This window comes from Fundulus heteroclitus, chromosome 3 (assembly GCF_011125445.2).
Source record: "Fundulus heteroclitus isolate FHET01 chromosome 3, MU-UCD_Fhet_4.1, whole genome shotgun sequence".
Classification (NCBI taxonomy): Eukaryota; Metazoa; Chordata; class Actinopteri; order Cyprinodontiformes; family Fundulidae; genus Fundulus; species Fundulus heteroclitus.
Window position 1 is genome coordinate 24603091 of NC_046363.1, and position 17293 is coordinate 24620383.

The window sequence follows — 17293 nt, forward strand, 5'->3', positions numbered from 1 at the left end:
AGAGAATGTTGTAATTTAAACCCACTGTAGAACAGGTAACGATAAAAACATTATTAGCTTCAATTACTTTCGGAAGATGGGTTCTCTGAAATAAATGTTATTTTTTTTCTTTTCAAACCTATGGTTATGTATGTTGTCTGTTCATTGAAAAATAAAGCATCTTAAAATGTATTTATTTATTGTCAGTATTTGCAAAGACATCGCTAGCCTAGCCATTGATGAGTTACCTTAGCAAAAATAGCTTATAAATATCTTTTGGGTTTCTGTGGAATAAATGTTCTCTTTCAAGCAATTCCAAGTCGTATTACCCGTATTCCAAGTCTATGATTACATGCATGTCCATTCATTAACTTTGGAGTCATTTTGAAATGTGTTATGTCACACTATGCTATAGTAAAGACATCACCCACCTAGCTATGCTGAACAAGAGTTCTCCAAGTAACATTGGCTGAATGCTTTATCCTCAATTTTACTGTTGATACTTTATTATAAGCTTTATTTGTAATTTTACGATATAATTAAATCAAAATTACTTCAAATGTTACCACTTAGAGATAGTTAATCTTCATTAAAACCACCGTAGAAACACTGTGCACTTGCTGTCAAGTTTAAAATAATTTTAAAAGTTATGGCTTTATTATTTCATTAACAGACATTTCATGTTAACAGACATTGCTAGCCTGGATGATGCAGATCAAGATTAACTGCAATGTCTACAGCATGGCATATTGTTTTATAACCCAACACTGCTTTAAAGTTTTCCACAACTTTAGCTGTTGTCTGCAGGATTACTTGGTCATTATGATGCTGTTTGTTCACTCATATTCTCTAACAAATCTCTGAAAGCTTCACAGAATTTCTGAATTTATGTTGAGATTAGATCACCCACACATGAGCTGAATTATTAATTTAAGGGCTGCTAAAACCAGTTGCTTGTTTTTATTCAGAAGTGTAAATAGGTTGAATGTAAATGCACACCACACTTTTCAGATTTTTATTTATACAAAAACAACGTCTGAAAACCATGCATCATTTTTCTTCGGCTTCACAATTATCAACTACTTTGTATCGGTTCATGACATAAAATCTCCAAAGGTTTCAGATATGTGACAAATGTAAAAAAAAGTGATGTGAAAAATTTTGCAAAGCATTGTAAATGCCAGCACTTTGCTATTATATTCCTGTGGGGGAAAAAAGAAACCAAAATACCCAATTCCTTTAATAAATTATTTCTTTTTAGTTGTGCAGTGTGAGTTTAGTTCATGGACACAACTGTAGGATCAATGAAGAAGAGAGAATATGGAAAGTTCTTCACATCCATAAACCATTTGAAAAAAACTATCATATAAAAGCTGTTTGGGATTAAATTACCACAAACACATTTCACTAAATAAAACCTGTGCAAAACAATCCCTGCACCGTAATATGTTTTTATTTTCTATTTAGCTACAAAAAAAGGATTTCTTAAAAACATTGATCTTAGAAGACCTACCTCCACAACATGTAACATTTAATGACATATTTAACGTAATAAGACCGGGACATTTGGTAAATTAGGGTGTAACAAATGGAGTTCCCTGATGGAGAATTGGTCTCAGACCAACAGGGACAAAAAATATTTTTCAATTTAGAGGAATTTTATTGAACTTGACGTTAGGTGTTAGAGCACAACACCACTGACGTTTTTAGTTGCATTTAGGTTTCTGTGGCTGACTGGATTCATTGTTTAACTTTCTGCACTGTTGCGCTGACCATTTTAAAGCTACAACCTAACAATAAGCATAAATATTACACTTTGCATAAATATCAAGAAACTAAAGACCAAATACACATGTATCCCGTTTTCTTGGATATGCTTAATGTCAACGGCAACATTGTTTCCCAGCTAAAATGAAAATCAGGATATTCTTGTTCCTGTGAACAGATCTGTTGACCATCCGATGTAGAGTAGAAAATGATGGTAGTGCATATTTTTATTTCAGGGCATCTGTCTTTATGTCCTCTTACTTTCTAGTGGGGTTTGTCTTTTGCTCCTCTTGTTTGGGGTTCTCTCCTTTTTCACCTATGGTTTGGGGGCCTCGGCCTTTGCCTCCTCTTGCTTGGGGGCCTCGGCCTTTGCCTCCTCTTGCTTGGGGGCCTCGGCCTTTGCCTCCTCTTGCTTGGGGGCCTCGGCCTTTGCCTCCTCTTGTTTTGGGGCCTCGGCCTTTGCCTCCTCTTGTTTTGGGGCCTCGGCCTTTGCCTCCTCTTGTTTTGGGGCCTCGGCCTTTGCCTCCTCTTGTTTTGGGGCCTCGGCCTTTGCCTCCTCTTGTTTTGGGGCCTCGGCCTTTGCCTCCTCTTGCTTGGGGGCCTCAGGCTTTGCCTCCTCTTGTTTCGGGGCCTCAGGCTTTGCCTCCTCTTGCTTGGGTGGCTCAGGCTTTGCCTCCTCTTGCTTGGGCGGCTCAGGCTTTGGCTCTTCTTTAATGCCACACATAGTCCTTGAAGAAAAAAGTACAACAGTAAACCTGCTATAAAAACTTGATTTGTTAGATTATTCTGCAAATGTAACCAAAGCAAAGACGTGACTTCACTTTATTGGGTCTGGTGTTTCTTTCAAGAAGTTGCAGACTGGGCTTTTGTCTGCCATCTGCTGTTTCAGTCGATCCAATTCTGCTTTCCACTCAGCCGTCTCCTTCTCAGTTTCCGCTGTAGGTGTTAAATCAATGAAAACTTGAAATGTGTTGCTAATAAAAACAGTAAGGGGTTACAGCAAACACAAGTGCTTAATCCTGTTTCCAACACGTAGACTTGTGTGATGTTGTTTACCTTTAAGGTTTTTCTGGTTTGTCTCTGCCGCTGCCAACTGGTCTGTGCCAGATTTCTGCCAATGAGCAAGATGATTTATACAATTTGCTTTTCCATATATTGTAGTAATTAGACGATATCATTACATTTCAAACAGCTTTGCACAGATATTTATAGAAATCAAAGTAGGACTTCCATCACACTTATGTAATGAAAACCACAGTTTATCTCATGGAAACAGGGGATGCTGCTCAGCAGATAATGAAAGAGCTGATTTCATAACTTGAAACAAGAATACAAACTTTTATCACAGTACTATAGGTACAGGTTTAGTTCTGTTGCCGTTTGGTTTAACTTTCTGGGCTGCAGTCATTCATCCTGCTGCGAGAATAGGTCGAGCCTGATTTTCTGGTTGGTGCTGATAAAAGATTAAACGAGCCACATGGCATTCCTCAGCAAGGTGACGTGTCTCCACCAAACCTTTTTACCCAGTTTTTCAGGTGTAAAAATAAAATTCAAGAATGAAATCAAGAAGAGAATTGCGTATGATGCTATCGTGAAAATATTGTCATGCTACTACTTCCCGAAGCAACAGGTTGTTTGCTGTGACTGACAGCAAACAACCTGTTGAGGTAGGATAAGATGTATAAACAAATGATAATTTTTTATATAGAAAAGGATTTTTATTAGATATATAAGAAAATATTTTGGCAACATAGTAGAATATTTGTGTAACTTTTATGTGACAGATTTTTTTAAATCAATAATAATCATCATCATCATCATCATCATCATCATAGTCTATCAGCTTCCCAATAGCTTCATACTGGCTTCAGATATGTGCGTTTTAATTGGATGCGTCAGATTTATCCATTAAGTGATGGGGCTGATTTTATTAAACCAACTATAATCACCTGGGAATCTTGGCAGCCAGCTAAATCCTGAGTCGACTTCTCAGCTTTGGTCTGCACTTCCTTCATTTCGTCCTCCATCGTCTTTAGCGCGCTTTGAGCCTTTTCCAGCTCGTTGTGCTTCTCCGCCTTCTCGCTCTGGTACTCCTGGAGAACATCGCTGGTCACCCGCATCTTGATGTCCTGGAACCGGCTGCGCTTCTCCTCCTTCTCGTGCTCCTTCCTGCGTATCTTCATGAACCCCACCAAAATCACAGACGTCAGCAACGTCAGGGGAAGCACAAGTTGCACCTTCATCCTGTGTAAGGACCGAAAACCTTCTTGTTTTGATGTCCTTAAGTTATGATCTATGGTGTCAAAAGGTTCTTCCTACAGGTGTCCGGGTTCTTTACTCTCCATGCGCCATCGGAGAGCTCCTCGGCTTCAATGTAAAAGCTCCACGTCACCACGGTTACGCCTCCTCTCTGCGCATCGTTGGCAAATTGAAGCCAATCGATCGATCACCTGCGGCCGACTCACCTGGGCTTTCTTTGCTCAACCGCTTGGATCGGAGTTGTACGGGCGGAAAGGAACGCCCCCTTCCTGGATCTCTTTCAGAAGAGGAACGGGTTGCTCCACCTGTTGTCTCCTGGTAACGCGTCAAACTTGGGAGCTTTGCCTTACCTCTTAAAGTGATAGTTACGAACTTTTGAATTAAGGTTCTGTTAAACAGTTTTAAGGAGTTTAATATTATATATATTTTCTGCAACAGAAAACTCTCACTTCTTTAGTATTTACTATAAATCCAAATTAGTTGGACCTGGAGGCTGAAGCTACTCTTGAGAAAAAATAAAAATGTGCATGTCATACCTTATTTTTCTCTTAGCACACGGTTGCTACTTTTGCGTGATGCAAGATCTGTGGGACAGCTTAGACTCAGATATATCTGTATTGCCACTCAGATAATCAAATACATATCTGGATGAGAATATGTAAAATGGCTCAGAGAAGGCACAGAAACAAAATTAACATTGTATTATTATTTTTTTTAGCAGACTTCCCAGACCCCAGAAGCAGGAACAGTTTGCGGTGTGGGTGGGAGGTGTCTTTGATGAAATTCTGGTCAGGCAGTGTCTCTGCAACATCTTGAACCCGTTTCTAGGATTCTTCTGAGTAAGAGGCCATCACAATGTTCATAGAGTGGCCAAATATTTGTCCGACCTCCATGCACACAGAACAGATTTTAGACTGCCACAGGCTGAAAATACTTTCGCTGCATCCGAAAAGCTCTTAACTACGGACTCTTAAGCTAAAGCGGAAGTGTGTCAGTGTCCGCCATGATAAGTGCTGTCCGAATAGTGCAGTCAGAAAGGAGGGAGGTAGGAAAAGCTGCCTGTATGCTTCCTTTCATAGTTCCTTTAGCCTAAAAATTAATTCATAAAATTAAAACAATGAAATAAATTAAATCATCGCCATCGTTAGGTCTGTTTAAGAAGCCATTAACAAGCAATTGGACAGGTTATTGTTAGAGCTAACAAGTCTGTATAAGTTTATACACCTTCATATGTTTTGGTTTGTGTAATGGAAAGGTTTAGCCATTCGCTACATTTGTCTAACTTGAGTTTTTTTGTTGTTGTTGTACTTTTTTGGAAGGCTGAAGGCCCGGATTTGACTTGCATCATCGCGTAATGACGTTTGAGTTAAATCTATCTGAAATCGGTATAGCACTCCGAAGCTCCTTTTCTATCCACAATAGAGTTCTTAATGTTGACTTCATATAAGGTCAAGGAACAGGAGCTAGCAGCTATGATTAGAACATTTTGGATGGAAAATTATAAGCTTCTTATTAGGCTCATTAGCACCAGTGGTGTTTAGGTTGGAATTGCATCCACCTAAAATCTGATAATCGTTGTCAGGCATAAGAGGGATGGCTGACAGGACAATGTCAGGTGGGCCTGTCAGATTTCAGCAGGGGCCAACACACAAGTGGCCCCACCCCTGCTGGGATTGGAGGAAGTGATGTCCAGATATTGTTTTTCTGTTGTCCTCACCAGCCTCTGTACTACCTTCCTGTCAGATTCATGGCAGGCTCCCAACCAGATAGGGAGCCCCTGAAGGTGCTGAAAACAGGAGGAGGCAGATACAACTTCCTCATCTGGGGCAAGAAGTGCATATGCTGCAGGCCTTTTTTTTTTTTTTTTTTTTTTTTGTGCCACAGCTTTGGTGTGATGGGACCAGGCCAGACAAAGCCTCACAGCTTACAGGAGAAAATTTCAAAATAAATAATCAATGCTGTGTTCACTTAAACCCCCCGTAATATTTAGCTTTTTACACCACTTTAATGTTATGTCAGAGCATATGTGGCCAGAAATAGATTACTTTACATGTTCCCTTCCCAGTACTTTGAATTTTCACAGCATCCAATCTTAATTTTCTAATTTAAAAGGACTTCTCTAGAAACAACCATTCAATGCAGACATGATCAAAGTTTAAAGGTTCAATGAATAGCCTTTATAGCTGTTATAAGAGGTAGAACCCTTTGTTTTGGCCCCACTTGAACTAGACAAGGCAAGTCGAGTTTATTTGTATAGCACATTTCAGTAACAAGACAATTCAAAATGCTGTGCATGAACAGAACATAAGAAAAGAAAACACACAAAGGAAAGTACATTGCAGTGGAATAGCACCAGTAGGTCAAGATAAGTTGGACTGACAACTTAATCTAACGATATTTCAGTGAACAACAACAATTTGAAGTGAACATCAGGGAAATTCTAAAAAAAAATTGGTTTTTAATCTTGTTGAAACTCTGGGTTTCAACACTTTACATTCTTCTGGGAGTTTGTTCCAGATAAGTGGAGCATAACAACTAAATGCTGCTTCTTTGTGTTTGGTTCCGGGAAACCTTGATTTTTATACTAAATTATTAGTCTAAGAGAGTAATTTAATGCTGGAAAGATGTCACTTGCTTAGAACCTTAACAGAATTTCACTTTAAAATTTCTGAATATCCCTTACGCCGTACGGGAACGCAAATCATTTGCTTTCTCATGTTTTATTTTAACATCAGTAAGAAGTTATCTGAACTTTTAACAGATAGATGTACGTTTGTTTGGCAGAAGGATTTAGATAGCTAATGTCCCTGCATACTATCTAATTTAAATATCAATTAATCACGTACATTTCTCTACACTGTGCGTCATGATTTTTAAAGTCTAACACCAACTCGCGTTTGGGAGACTTTAGTCGCTGGGAAATGTGCAGGTAGTGATGTGAATGTGCACAGGGTTAATCGTGTCTTTTTTTTTTTTTTTTTTTTTTTAGAGCCTGTACAATTCACCAGGAAGCAGGTGGATCGACACGCCCAGCTTGTTCGGCAGGTATAGCCGGTGTTGTCACCACCTTGTGTCGGCCGATCCACGGGAGAGAACTGGGGACGTTCTTACCCGAGATGAACGAGTGACAACCGGCGGTCGACACACCACAGCAGACGCCCCCAGCTTCCCATTATTTATTTTCAAATCGACCATTGATCGAGTAAAAAACAAACTATAACTAAGGATGAAGCTGGTGATTTTTTTCGTCGCCGTCAGCGTGGCGGTGATGGTAGCGATGGTCTTCCAGACTCTGCGCCAGGAGCTGAGCCTGCGTAACCTGAGGGTCCGCATGGTGGAGAGCTCCGCGGAGGTCAAGAGGAGAGAAGACTCCATCATGGACATGAAAAGTAAAATCCAGGAGCTCAAGTCCTCGGTGGAGGCCGCCAACCAGAAGCTAGAGGACCTGAAGAAGGAGAAGGCAGAGAAAGAGAAGGCGACGAAGGAGGCTGAGAAAAGTCTGGAGACCTGCAACACGGAGAAGGCAAGGCACACATAAAGTTTTAAAACGCTCCAGAGGTGGAGGAGTTGCTGGCTGAATTGTGCCCTGGGTAACTGAGTGAACTTTTCTTCAATGAACTACATTCAGATATAAAATGCCCTTTCTTCACAAAGTAGAAACCGGTCTCTTATCTCTCAAGCTGTGCTGTGATCGCTTGATCATATCTGAGGATTTACGCTTTCAGTAAACAAGATTTCTTCCACATGTTACACCGTGCAGAACGCATGGGGAGGCCAAATCCGCAGGGAATGAGCGCTCATAAAAGCAACAGAGAAGTAAATTGGCATCCAACCATATGATTATATTTCCCCTTCCAGTGCTTATTTAAATGCCCCCCTGGGCCATGTCACTCATTTCCAAACCCCACACTCGATATAGGTTTGTCAGGGGTTGTTTGTGTGAACCCAAGCGTCAAGTATGCAAAAATATTTAATTAGATGTATGTATGTATATATGTATGTATGTATGTATGTATGTTTTTCATACTGTGTTATATTGCATGTGCCCATCTTCATTTCCACTGCTAACAAATGCTTTTGTTTTTAAAATTGCTAGGGCAACATTGAAAAGAAGAAGACAGAGCTGGAAGAATCCATAAATAAACTCAAAGGTAAGTGCGGACAGTAGGAATACTGTCACAGTATACTAACACTGCAGCCATTGTGTGTAAGTAAATAAGGTAGATTGTTTCCTGGTTACACTTTATATATGATACTGTATTAGTCACTCTCTTCAAACCTCTTTTTTTTTTTTTTTTTAAACATATATCAAACCTTTTATCAAACATCTAAATCACAAATTCTGCAATTTTCAGCTGATCATGAAGCCGAGAAGAACAAGGCTCAGGGGGAGATTGGGAGCTTAAAACAACAGATCTTGGACAGAGACAAAGCAATTTGTGCCTATGCAAATATGGAAAAGGAGGAGGCACGGTAAGATGTGTGATGCAAAGATATACTGGTCATGGTCTCATCGAAGAAAGCCTTATTTTGTCAGATCCTGATTTGTTTCTTGTTGTGTCTTTTTGGTTTTGTAGGAAACTGTGTGGAGAATCTGGTGCAGCAGCGCAATAACATCAATTCCAATTAAAGTTGGCTGAATGTTTCCACAAAGAAACACATCTAAAAAGAACCATTTGAGTTGTATATTTCTTTGGTATTTCTTTTTTAAATGAAATATTAATAATTGTTACACACATTCATTTACAGGCCAAGTGGAGCTGACTCTTGGAATGGGGAAATAGTTTTTTTCATATTTTTTATATAAAACATTCTGCTTTATTGAAACAATTGTTTTGGTTGGAGCTTGTTAAGCTTTATGTTTGTGGTTTTTGTCTCTGTAACAGACATTAAAACATGTTTGTTTATCAAGGTATTCACAGATATTTGTGTCCAATGTGTTTAATCTTTTCTGGTGTGCTGAGAAGGTTGGCCTTCTTGATTTAGAGGACCCAGAAGCACTATTTTCACTGCGGGATCATCATAAAATGTAGTTATGTTTGCAAATATTCGAAACATGACCAAAGCCACAACAGTAAAAATTGTTATATAATATTTTGACCCTGATAAGCTGAGTAGCTTGGTCTTTTGACTCTCCCTAGTGGACAATTTAAGATTTTCTTTTATGATGGCAAAACTAATTTGCGTGGTTTTCTTTGCACTGATAAGTAAAGGTTTAAATTATGAGAAAATCTGTACATTAGGGGGGGGGGGGTCATAAATTTTGAGAACACTGGACCATTTTTATTTGATTTTGATTTTGTTTATTTTAAATTAGTTCATGACTACTATATTTAATTTGTAGTTTCCTGTGACATACCGAGCCAGTGGTTGATGAAAAGTGTTGGAAAGGCTGTGTTTTAAAGCAGTGAGTCTCTATTCACATAAAGTTGTTTTTGAACTCTGAAATTAAAGTGATGTTTTTATTATTTTTCTCACATTGATGTGTGCCTTTTTGTTCTATACAGCCATTACCTATAAAATGTTCTTGGTGTTATTTTACCAGCTCAGATGCTTACGCATCTATAAACGACAGATGGCTTCTAAAACAGAACACAAATCGATTAAACTGTCAACTCAAAGATGGCGGATGCATTACCATCTCTGTAAATACTTTTGTAAAATAATTTAAGAAAAAATCAAACAAGGGCAACTTTTTTTATTTTATTTATTTTTATTTTTTTTATTCCTTCATGTTATTTTATTCTTCTTTGCGAGTGCGTGCAAAGAAGACCGGGCTTTATAAAAATATGACTACGATGTTTTTGCGATTTTTATTTTTTAAAAGCAGAAAATGCGCACCGCTCTTTAGAAGACGACACCCTGGTTGCTATGACAAAGTCAGTTGCTATGACAAAGTCGGTGTTTACAGGAAGCCGTTTTCAGCGCGTTCAGCCAATCCTGATGCAAGTTTCAAAACACGTGACACGCAGTTAACGCCTAGGCTTGTGACGTCAGTGGTGCCGGTCCACCGGAAGTTGACGAACGCTGCAGATCACGGTGACACATGAAAGTCACCGGTAGAACCATAGACATGATATTCTATGGGTAGAACAGTGTCAGAGTTTCCCGGGTTCGTTGAATTTAGAAAATATGTCTGCACTAGTTTCAGGAAAGAGTTTCAGCAGCTCGGTTTTTAGCGAAGCGGCAGAACTTCGCTTACGAAACATCTGAAACCCGTTTTGAAACAAGCGTGGAGCGCCGGTATCACGCCAGCCTTGTGGGTACAGTGTTATCCCCTTGTTTGTTTGTTTTTTGTTTTGTGTTTGGACTGAGCGCTAGCTGCTCAGAGATGGCACGAAACGTCGGACGAATTTTCAGCGGATTTCGTTGCAGCGGTTCTCTCCCGTTCGGGAAAACGCAGCTGAAGACACGATGTCCCAGGCTTTTGCTGAGGACCACGCCGGAGCGGACCGTGGTGGTAAGATCCGCACTGAACTGTTTATTTGGGCTGAATGACGCTGTGGACGCCATGCTGTTCTCTCTGGTTCCAGGGGCTTCCAGCTGATGTGACTGTACTGTCCCCTCATATGAACAACAGACAGACAAAGCTAACTCAGGGAAGCTCGCCAATGCATCACTACGTATTTGTATATATTTTAATAAATGCGCTTCCGCCATGGCAGAAGAGAGTTAAGGACTAGTATTGTAGAGGCCTTTGCAAAAGTATTCACCCCCCCTGATCATGAACATTTTATCATGTTGTAACCACCTGTGTGTTGAAGCCAAGTCAAGGTAGGGCATCATTTTGAAGTGGAAGACAAATTTCACATGTATTCGATCTTCCTGTCAACTTGGACCAGCTTTGCCTGTCCCTGTGGACACCATGACGCTGCCACCACCGTGTTCCAACCTGAGGATGGTTCAGGGTGATGTTAGGTATCAGCAGTCCACCACCATAAATGGCATTCTGCAGGAATAAGCCAATACATAAATAAATTAATCAGCATTGAAGCCTCACACACGAAGCACCTTCTTCCGTCCATTTCCTGTGTCATGACTTCTGGCAAACAGGACTTTTTTATGGCTTCCTTTGGACAACGGTTTTCTTCTCGCAGCTCTTCCGTACAGGAGCGATTCGTAAACTTGTCCGGTCAGCAGATTCTCCCACCTGAGCTGTGGATCTCTGCAGCTCCTCTGGATGTACCGTTTGTATTTTTTTGGTTGCTTCTTGATTAAAGCCCAGCCTGCCAGTTCAGGTGGATGACCGTATCTTGGGAGGTTTGTTGTTTTGCCATACTCTTTCCATTTTGAGTGATAAATTGAACAACGTTCTGCCTACCCTCCTTTAAACTTTATCTCTGATCCACCTGCAGTGTTCTTCGGTCTTCCTGGTGCTGTTTGTTCACTCATGTTCTCTAATAAACCTCTGAGATCTCCACAGAATAGCTTCTGCACGTTTGCTGAAATTTAATCAGACAGATTTACCATTCATGTGACTTGCCAAGCGGCCGCAGTGGGATACCAGAGTAAAGGAGGCCAAATAAAGAGCATCTGCAGCAGTACACTGCTTCTACAAGGAGCTTCTCTTCTTATCTGGGCACCAAGTCTTCAGTCTAAAAGAAAATGGGTCACAGATCACGCCAAACCGCAGAGTGGCATATTTACAATTTTCCGTCAAAGCAGTACTTCAATGTAGCTGCCTTTTTGTGAATAAATGAATACAAGCAAAATGAGGGCAGCACACAGCACATTTTTCAGGTTTTCCTTTGTATATTTTTGAAAAACATGCATTGTTTTCTGTCCCCTTCACAATTATTCGCTACTTTTTCTCGGTCTTTCCCATAAAATCCTGGCAATATATGTTTTGGTGTCTTACGGGACAAAATGTAAAAAAAAAAAAAAGGCGTCGACACACTTTGCAGGGCACTGTATGTAGGGTCAAAATGATCGGAAATGCTTGATTTATAGCTCTGAACGTCCAAATAAAATATGCATTCTTTTGAATGTTACATTTCCAAATCTCTCCTTTTCTCTCCGCAGTTTGTGACCTAAGTGACTGCGTTCTAGATTTACACTTTTAGGACTCAGGGATGCTTTCTAAAGAGCCGTAAATTTCTTTTAATGTTCAGCAGGCTCTGTCATCGATCTTTTCCCACAAATCTCGAGACTTCAGCCTGCCCAACTCCTCGTGGGGGGAAGAGATGATGCGGCTGTATAACCATTATAGCAGCCAGAGCGGGGAGGCGGCAGAAGGACAGGAGGACCAGGGGGAGCAGTGGACGAGGCTGCCCAGCTACAATCGGTCTCTGAAGTATGCAACAGGTAACAATGCAAACTGGGCTGCTTTGTTTAGAGGGTAGAACTAGTTGGGCGATGTGAACAGCTTAAGAAAGATAATCTGCAACAGATACGTCTGCTGTTGGGTCTTGGGGGGCCGTCACCTCCAAACAGCTGATGTGAGAATGCTCCTGAGAAAGAAACTGTTGACACGGACTTAGCTGAAAAAAAAGAGGCTTTTATTTCAACCAGGCCAATATAAAAAAAAAAAAAAAAACGGGTCTATGCACAAATGGAGAGGGATCAAAACTGATTGTTAAAGAATCTTCTGACAACAGCCTCTCTTTATAGGCTTGTCGAGAGCGTGCACACAGTTTTCATATATTTGGCATTCCCCAACATATAGCTTTAACTTTTTTTAAGTACAGTTTTTTTCCACACTTTAAGTCACGAAGTCAAGAAAATTGCTACTCCCATAGACAATAAGAGCAATAATTAATCTGTACAGTACTTCCACCTTTACTGTGTAAAAAGGTATATAATTATTTCAAATTTTATTGTAGTAGCAAAATCTCCCACTCAAATGTTTATATATATATATATATATATATATATATATATATATATATATATATATATATATATATATATATATATATATAAACTCTACCTTTTTAATTTTAATATATTCAGTTGTGAAATAATCCAGCATTAGGAAATGCCTAATTTTAACAAAAGCAGCAATCCCATAGTTCCGGCACTTGGGCCAATTCTTTAAAAACATCTGTGTAACCGAGGCATTTTAAATTTGAACTATCCTTTTCTCAGTTGATCAGATGTACAGGATCTTTTATCTGGTAATCAAGAACTTCTTGTTTTCTTCGAGTTAACCACTCCTCAAAACAGGTAGAACGAGAGCCGTTCATGTTAGGCAAACGTGTTGATCTGCATAAGTAAGGACACGGCTGCTTTTCTGAACTGTCCCATATCTAAAATCAGAGCAGTAATGTAAAGGTAAAAAAGAAAAACTTGAACTGTGACAAACGATATCGATCGAGGACCCAGGTTTGTCTTGTCACCATTCAGCGGGGAAGTAAGGAAGGTTAAAAAAAGACAACGCCAGAGTTCACTGCAGCAAACCGTGGCACCTTTGGGTCAACAGGTTTCCATGACAACAATGTTTTTGGGTCTTTCGTGAAAACCTTCACCAAGCTTGTCCAAAACTTTGGAGAGGCTGTCTTTCACTACGAAAACACACCCTAATGCAGATTTAACTGCAGATGAAGCAATTTGATTGTGATTTCTCATTCAAGTCTCTTTCGTGTACCAGAATTATAATGCACGTATGTTTCATGGTAATCATACAAAGTTATTCTGTGTGTTTGTCTTGTATCCTGTCAGGGGGAGTGTATCTCAGCAAGATAATCCAGTCAAAAGCTCGTCTTTTCACCAGGAACATCAGGGACACCGGAGCCGCGTTTGAGTACGTTCTCTTTTTCAGACGAGACAAGCAGAGGTGTGTGTGCATCTTCCAAGCTGGGCACCTGCTGGAGGGGCCACCAGGGTGAGCTAGTGTTCACTCCTCACTATGATTATGTATGAATGTCTATATGTCTTTTATTTTTTTGTAGCTGTTTGTCATATTTCCAATAGTTTCATTGCCTTTATAGCCTCTGTCTAAAGAAAATGTTTACCATTTTATTCCTACCTTTTTTATTCAAAGGGTTTTCAGTCTAAAACATTAACTTTTAAAGCAAAGTCAAACTTTTAAAAAATAAAAGTAAAAAGCATCTCCCAGTGGGGAAGTTTTAAAGCTTCAAACGTCATAAACGATAATAAATGTCTAAACGACAGCGTGTGTGTTTCCAGACATGTCCACGGGGGGGCAATAGCCACCATGATTGATACGGTTACAGGAACTCACGCCTCTCTGCTCTCTGCACCGGTTATGACCGCCAACCTTAACATCAACTACCGCAGGTAAAAGCAACAAATGTTTGAATGGAGCATAAGCAGTAAATTGTTGTTTAAACCTGTCACACTGTTTTGGTGCAGATATACGGACTTACCTTTGCCTGAAACATTGCAAAGCTTCAAAACATGATAGATAGATAGATAGATAGATAGATAGATAGATAGATAGATAGATAGATAGATAGATATAGATAGATAGATAGATAGATAGATAGATAGATAGATAGATAGATAGATAGATTTTGTTTTACTGCAGAATAATAATCCTTTACTGGAAACTAAAGAAAAACAAAGTTTGATTTGAGTACATTTATTCAGTGGGACAATATAATAATCCAACATTAGTAAATAATTGTTTTGAGCAAAATTACAGATGGCACAATTATTGGGGCCTACCTTTATTTCTTAACCCTTTTGCCAGTAGGATATCAGCTGGTCTTTTGCTACATGATTTTGCCAGGGTTGCTGCAAACAGGTGGGAGTGCTGGCCTAGTGGTTAGAGCAGCACGTTTGCACTCAGAGAAGGATGCAAGTACCCGGTTCGATCCCCAGTGCCGGCACCCTGGGTCCCTGAGCAAGAACCTTATCCCCAGATTGCTTCCCGGGCGCCACACATTGCAGCCCACTGCTCCCCAAGGGTGATGGGTTAAAAGCAGAGAACAAATTTTGTTGTAATGGATGTTTCAATGTATGTTTCAATGACAATAAAGATGATATTACTATTATTACTATTACTAAACAGAAGAGGGTATATATTAAAAGTTTTACTGAGCATATTCTGTCTAGATATCCCAGTGTCCTGGCCCCTCTTTGATGCTGTCCTCCCTTCAGCTTGTCTCATAAGTTTTCTAGTGTGGGGGCTGAGATGGTCATGGAAAAGTAAAGTAAATTTTATTTATTTTTTTTGCTTGGTGAACTGTTTCGGATCTGTGTTGATTTGGGTTCTGGGCCATTGTTCTGTTGAAAGACTGACACAATGACCCATGTTTAGTTTTCCAGCAATCTCTTCCAGATTGCTCTTTAAATCTCTGGAGTCCACGATGTTAGGCACTCCAACCATGTTCCCCATCTCTACTGGGAGAGAAACGGGTCCACAGCAGGACAGGTCCTCCACTACACTTAACAGATGTTATTTGGGGTGCTTTCACACAGATTCAAATCCCAGTAGAGTTTTAGTAAATTAAAGAGATTTATGTTTGTGATGTTAGAGCCCAGAATGCCTCTTAAACCACCAGTGGGTGTGTTAATAGTGTTCAATGGTTGTTACGGAAATGCTGTGGCCCATACAGGAGGTGCCGCTCTTTGCTGCAGTTCTCTAGAAAAGAGCTTTGGAGATTCTTTTATCATCCTTCTCGCTCTGCATGTTGGAAAGATGGAACCAGCCTTGGTTGTCCCAGTCCTAGTTGTTTTGAAATGTTTTAATTATTGCTCTGAGTGTAGATCTTGACAAGTTTTGTGGCCTAGCTCTGTCGTCCTGTTTGACGTAACAGGAAGTCGTGAATTTAGGGGTGCCAAAGCCGTGGTACTGGTGATATTGAGAGTTTATTTTAAGGTTGTTGACATGCTGATCAGGTGGGCCAGTAGTCTGTTAGCCTTAACAAACTGTTCTCTTGTCTGTAGCCCCATCCCGCTAGGAAGTACTGTGCTGATTGAGTCTACTATGGACAAGGAGGAAGGCAAAAAAACCTTTCTTTCCTGTAGAGTGACCAGCACGGACGGCTCCAAACTGCACACAGAGGCAGCAGGTAACGTCCCTCAGTGTCGCTCTCATTCCAGTCCTGCTACATTCTGTATTGTCACCTTACTTCTTGATTTTTCTCCTTGCAGCACTGTTTGTGTCAATCAATGTCAGCCACCTGCTGCGAGGGTGACACCAACACGCCAGGCTGGGATCAAGTACAGAGGCCATAACAAACGTGTGTGTGTGTGTGTGTGTTTGAATGTGAGAAAAATCTCATTAGTTTGGATTATGGACATATTTTCCAGGTCATCTTGAAAAAAAAACCTCACTAAATACCACATTGTATTAATAGTCTAATGTCACTACTAACAGTCTCAACTTGAATACCTTTGTCTAGTGGTACTAATATAAAAACATTACATATCCGAACTGTATTTATTGAACAAATTTTAAAGTGTTTTTAGTATATTTATGACTTTTAGAGTTACACAGGGGCCTTAAAGTTTGGGGTTATTCGATTTCCTGTCTCCAGGAACAAAGCCTCATGTATGATTACTGTTTTCATTACAGAAAGAAAAGATTATAGATGTGAAAGAAAAGAGAAAGCTTGTTGTTGGATTTATGGTAATTTGGTAATATTTACCAAATACTTAATATTTGAAGTATTTATCATTTTATGTGCTGAAGCGATTGCAACAAAGCCTCCTTATTTAAAAGCATATCTGTACCGGCGGTAACTGGAAATAGAGACAAAAGCCGGGGGTTTAGGAAGAAAGAATGATGACAGCTTTTAAATGTTATCACCTTTCTAATAAGCGAGAGTTTCGTGCTCTTTGTATTACACCTCTGACACGTTTTATTTTTTTCGAGCTTTGGTTGTCAGGTGTGGGTTGTTAGCTGTTACTCCACCGTGTGGTGGCTGTGGTTGGTTTTGAATGTGAAATGTTTCTCGCCATGAGAATATCACAACCTAGTCATGAAGAGACGAGCCCTTCAAAAACAGGTTTGTCTCGTCGGCCAGCGCCGCTCTCTCGCTGGCACTTTGAGCGTGTGTACGCATATAGAAACGAGTGTGGCGTGTCGCACAGAGCGGTTAAAAAATGGCGACGTCCACATCACAGACGGATGGGCTGCGCTGGCATCCACTGCAGACCATGAAGTTAAAGCTTCTCGTTCACAGTTGGTTTCTTTGCTTTAGTGCCATGACCACGTTTGAAAGGGGCACAGTAGTTATTTATGTTCCACATCATGTCTGTCTTGTTCTTTATGTAACATGGAAGAAAACAGAGGCCCCTGTTGGCATTATGGGGCGGACGAATGATTTAAAAAAAAAAACCACACAATTATTGTATTAAAGTAAATAATCCAGATCTA

At 40.0% G+C, this 17293-nt stretch overlaps 3 protein-coding genes across 4 annotated transcripts; 2 read left to right on the forward strand and 1 right to left on the reverse strand.

Moving 5' to 3' along the window:
- Positions 1-980: 980 nt before the first annotated feature.
- Positions 981-4251, reverse strand: zgc:174935 (uncharacterized protein LOC796019 homolog). The gene is made up of 4 exons (XM_012865702.3): positions 3696-4251; positions 2803-2857; positions 2568-2682; positions 981-2474 (listed from the first exon to the last, which is right to left on the reverse strand). Exons 1-4 carry the CDS (start codon positions 3987-3989, stop codon positions 2063-2065), a joined length of 876 nt encoding a protein of 291 aa, XP_012721156.2. The 5' UTR covers positions 3990-4251; the 3' UTR covers positions 981-2062.
- Positions 4252-7007: 2756 nt separating this feature from the next.
- si:dkey-87o1.2 (uncharacterized protein LOC796684 homolog) lies at positions 7008-9482 on the forward strand. Its single transcript, XM_012865705.3, has 4 exons — positions 7008-7528; positions 8102-8156; positions 8361-8478; positions 8583-9482. The coding sequence occupies exons 1-4, from the start codon at positions 7232-7234 to the stop codon at positions 8617-8619; spliced, it is 507 nt and encodes a 168-aa protein (XP_012721159.2). The 5' UTR covers positions 7008-7231; the 3' UTR covers positions 8620-9482.
- A 418-nt stretch (positions 9483-9900) lies between these two features.
- Positions 9901-17293, forward strand: them4 (thioesterase superfamily member 4). 2 transcript variants are annotated; one of them, XM_012865703.3, is made up of 6 exons: positions 9901-10465; positions 12117-12309; positions 13666-13828; positions 14134-14244; positions 15859-15983; positions 16066-17293. In XM_012865703.3, the coding sequence occupies exons 1-6, from the start codon at positions 10337-10339 to the stop codon at positions 16107-16109; spliced, it is 765 nt and encodes a 254-aa protein (XP_012721157.2). In that variant the 5' UTR covers positions 9901-10336; the 3' UTR covers positions 16110-17293. The 2 variants fall into 2 exon arrangements, with proteins under 2 accessions (XP_012721157.2, XP_012721158.2); XM_012865704.3 differs by having other exon boundaries at positions 9902-10465; positions 12120-12309.